At 65.7% G+C, this 2551-nt stretch overlaps 1 protein-coding gene across 1 annotated transcript in view; it reads right to left on the bottom strand.

The window, feature by feature from the left end:
* The window catches only part of MNEG_12561 (DNA ligase 1), a gene marked incomplete at both ends in the record, with an annotated part of 4574 nt that extends 2421 nt beyond the window's left edge, over positions 1 to 2153 (bottom strand). Inside the window, 5 exons of the mRNA XM_014038966.1 lie at positions 228 to 324; positions 628 to 699; positions 1249 to 1416; positions 1798 to 1845; positions 2130 to 2153. Coding sequence (XP_013894420.1) covers positions 228 to 324; positions 628 to 699; positions 1249 to 1416; positions 1798 to 1845; positions 2130 to 2153 — 409 coding nt within the window. The remainder of the gene's footprint in view (positions 1 to 227; positions 325 to 627; positions 700 to 1248; positions 1417 to 1797; positions 1846 to 2129) is intronic.
* Between the last annotated feature and the right edge of the window lie 398 nt (positions 2154 to 2551).

Here is a 2551-nt window from a genome sequence, read left to right as displayed (position 1 = left end):
GCCTGGGGGCCGCGCCACCGCGCACCCTTGACCCGCCCCGCGGTCGGACGGCCCCGCCCCTCCACCCCTTCAGCGCCGCGCCGCGCGCCCCTGCTACGGCAGAATGCACCACCCCATCACATCCACCCAAGCAGCCGGGCTCGCCGCGGACCGCGGCGGTGCGTCTCGTCCCTCACTCTCTCTCTCCCTCCCTGCCCAGCCCACCCCCCCCCCCAAAAAGCGCCCACCGTAGTACCCCCCGATGGGCACGACGTCAAAGGTGTCCCCGCAGCCGTCAAGGTAGTCCTTCTTGAGCTTCAGCCAGTGGGTGGAGCGGCGGCTCGGCTGCGGGGTGCGGGGCGTTTGACGCGGTGAGGGCGCGGCCCAGTTTGATTGGTCGCGGGGGTGAAGGGTCGTGCCAGGGTGGTGGGAGGAGCTCGCCCTGTGGCCGCAACAAAACGCGACGACGACGCAGCCCACATCGCTATGCAAAGCGGAGTGCAGCCTGTGTCATCTAGAGCAGCACAACTCCAACGGTGCGGCTCTGAGGCCCAGGTCACAAGTCCCTGATCGAGATCGCCATGGAACGTGCGACGCTCGGGCGCAGCCAGATCTGATGCTGTGATCTGAGATCTAGGGGGTGCTGACCTGGTATACGTCGTCCATGGTCTTGACGATGAGGCCCTCCGTGGAGGCGGCCACCGCCTCGTTCAAGAACGCCTGGAGAAGGTGAGTGGGTGAATGTCTGTGTGTGAGAGAGAGTGTGTGTGTGTGTGTGCTGTGTGGGGGGGACGGGGTGATCGTGTCTGGAAGGGAAACGGGGAGGAAGGGTGTACAGGGGGACAAGGGCGGAAGAGCAAGGCCCCTGGATGACAGACCACCCAGTCGCAGGAGCTGGCGCCTCCAGGCATCCCGCCATCAGTTGCCCAACATCCCAAACCCGTCTGCAGGCCAACCTGTTTAGCACCCGAAACTCTCAACCTTCAACCCCAAATCTCAACTTTAGTCCCTAGATCCCCAGGGCCGCCCCCCACCACCAGATCCTCGACATCGCTCTCGGTCCTCAGCCCACCCCCGCGGCGACCTGTCCCTAAACCCTGAACGCTACACCCTGAACCTGGACCCCAAAACCCCCGGGCTGACCCCAACCCCCAGCTTCTTGACGTCGCTTTCAAATCCTGGACCACCCTCAGGGCAACCCGTCCGTAAACGCTACGCGCTGAATCTGGACCCCAAAACCCCCCAAACCCCAAGCCCGGCCCGGCCCACCGCCAGCTCCTCCACGTCGCGGCTGATCTTGGCGGTGGCGAACGCCAGCTGGCCCTCCGCCGGCTTGAGGGACGAGTACAGCGCCGCGCGGCGCTCGCTCAGGGGCGCGTGCAGCAGGGAGCGGCCGTTGAGGTAGAGGCAGTCAAAGGCGTACACAGCCACCTGGACCTGCGGGGCCGCGGGGGCGGGGGAGAAACAAGAAGGGATTTGTAGGGTTCAGGGTGCCCGTTCGGGGGGGCTCAGCTTTGAGGGTTGGTGGCGAGATGGGGGTTGGTTTGGATGGAATTGGGGATCGCGCGTTGGGGATGTGCCAGGGCCGCGGGGTGGGGTGTGGGGGCGCCTAGAAGTGGCCATTCTCGTGGGCCCTCGGGCGGCGTGCCGCGTGCCACAACGAGGCATATGATTCGCGAGTAGGCACGGCTCGGAAACACACACGCAAGCACGCGCGCACACACGCGCGCGCGTACACACACACACACACACACACACACACACACACACACACACATGCGTGCGCGTGCGCGCGTGCGTCATCATGACGTCACACACCTTGATGTCGGCCACCTCCACATCCTTGCGCGCACGCGTGGACAGCACCTGGGGCCACGCGCACGCCACAAACGTTGCGAGAGTGTGCGTTAGTGGGTTTGTGTGTGGGTTCGCGTGTGAATTTGGGATTTGGTTTGTGCGCGCATGTGTGTGCATGCGTGCCTTTGCTGGTAAGGGGGGAGGCGGGAGGGGTGCAAATGGGAGACAATTTCGCGGTGTTGTGCAGCCCCTTCCTCCTCACACGCGACCCGCCGCGGCATCACACCCGCGAGCGGGCCCTATGCCAGGCCATGCCTCCCGGCCTCACGACCCTCCTCCCAGCCCGACCCCACCAGACCCCACGCCAACGCGCCCATTCTCCCAGCGCGCGACAACCCCTTTTCCCTGTTCCCCCCCGGACCACCCCCCAGCACTCACACCCTCCAGAAACGGAGAGCAAGGCAAGGCGCGACTGCACTCCTGCACAAGACCAACTTCGCCGCCCGCCCTCCTCCCCGTCGGCCACCCATCACACTTCATTCCACCCCAGGCCCAACACCCCGAACAAGACCAGTGCAGCCCGCCACCTGGAAGGGCTGGATCTTCTTAGCCACGGGGTCCCAGGCCACGGCCTCGGCGTCGATCACGACAGAGTCGGTGCCCTCAGACAGCCACGACGGCAGCTGGACCGTCACGTACGTTGCGCACGCGAGTTGGTGGTGGCAGTCGGGTCGGTTGATTGGGAGGAAGGGAGGGAGGGGGGAGGGGGTGTGGG

The sequence above is a fragment of the Monoraphidium neglectum genome, assembly GCF_000611645.1.
Source record: "Monoraphidium neglectum strain SAG 48.87 unplaced genomic scaffold scaffold03307, whole genome shotgun sequence".
NCBI classification, from domain to species: domain Eukaryota; kingdom Viridiplantae; phylum Chlorophyta; class Chlorophyceae; order Sphaeropleales; family Selenastraceae; genus Monoraphidium; species Monoraphidium neglectum.
This window is presented reverse-complemented; position numbering and strand designations above follow the sequence as displayed.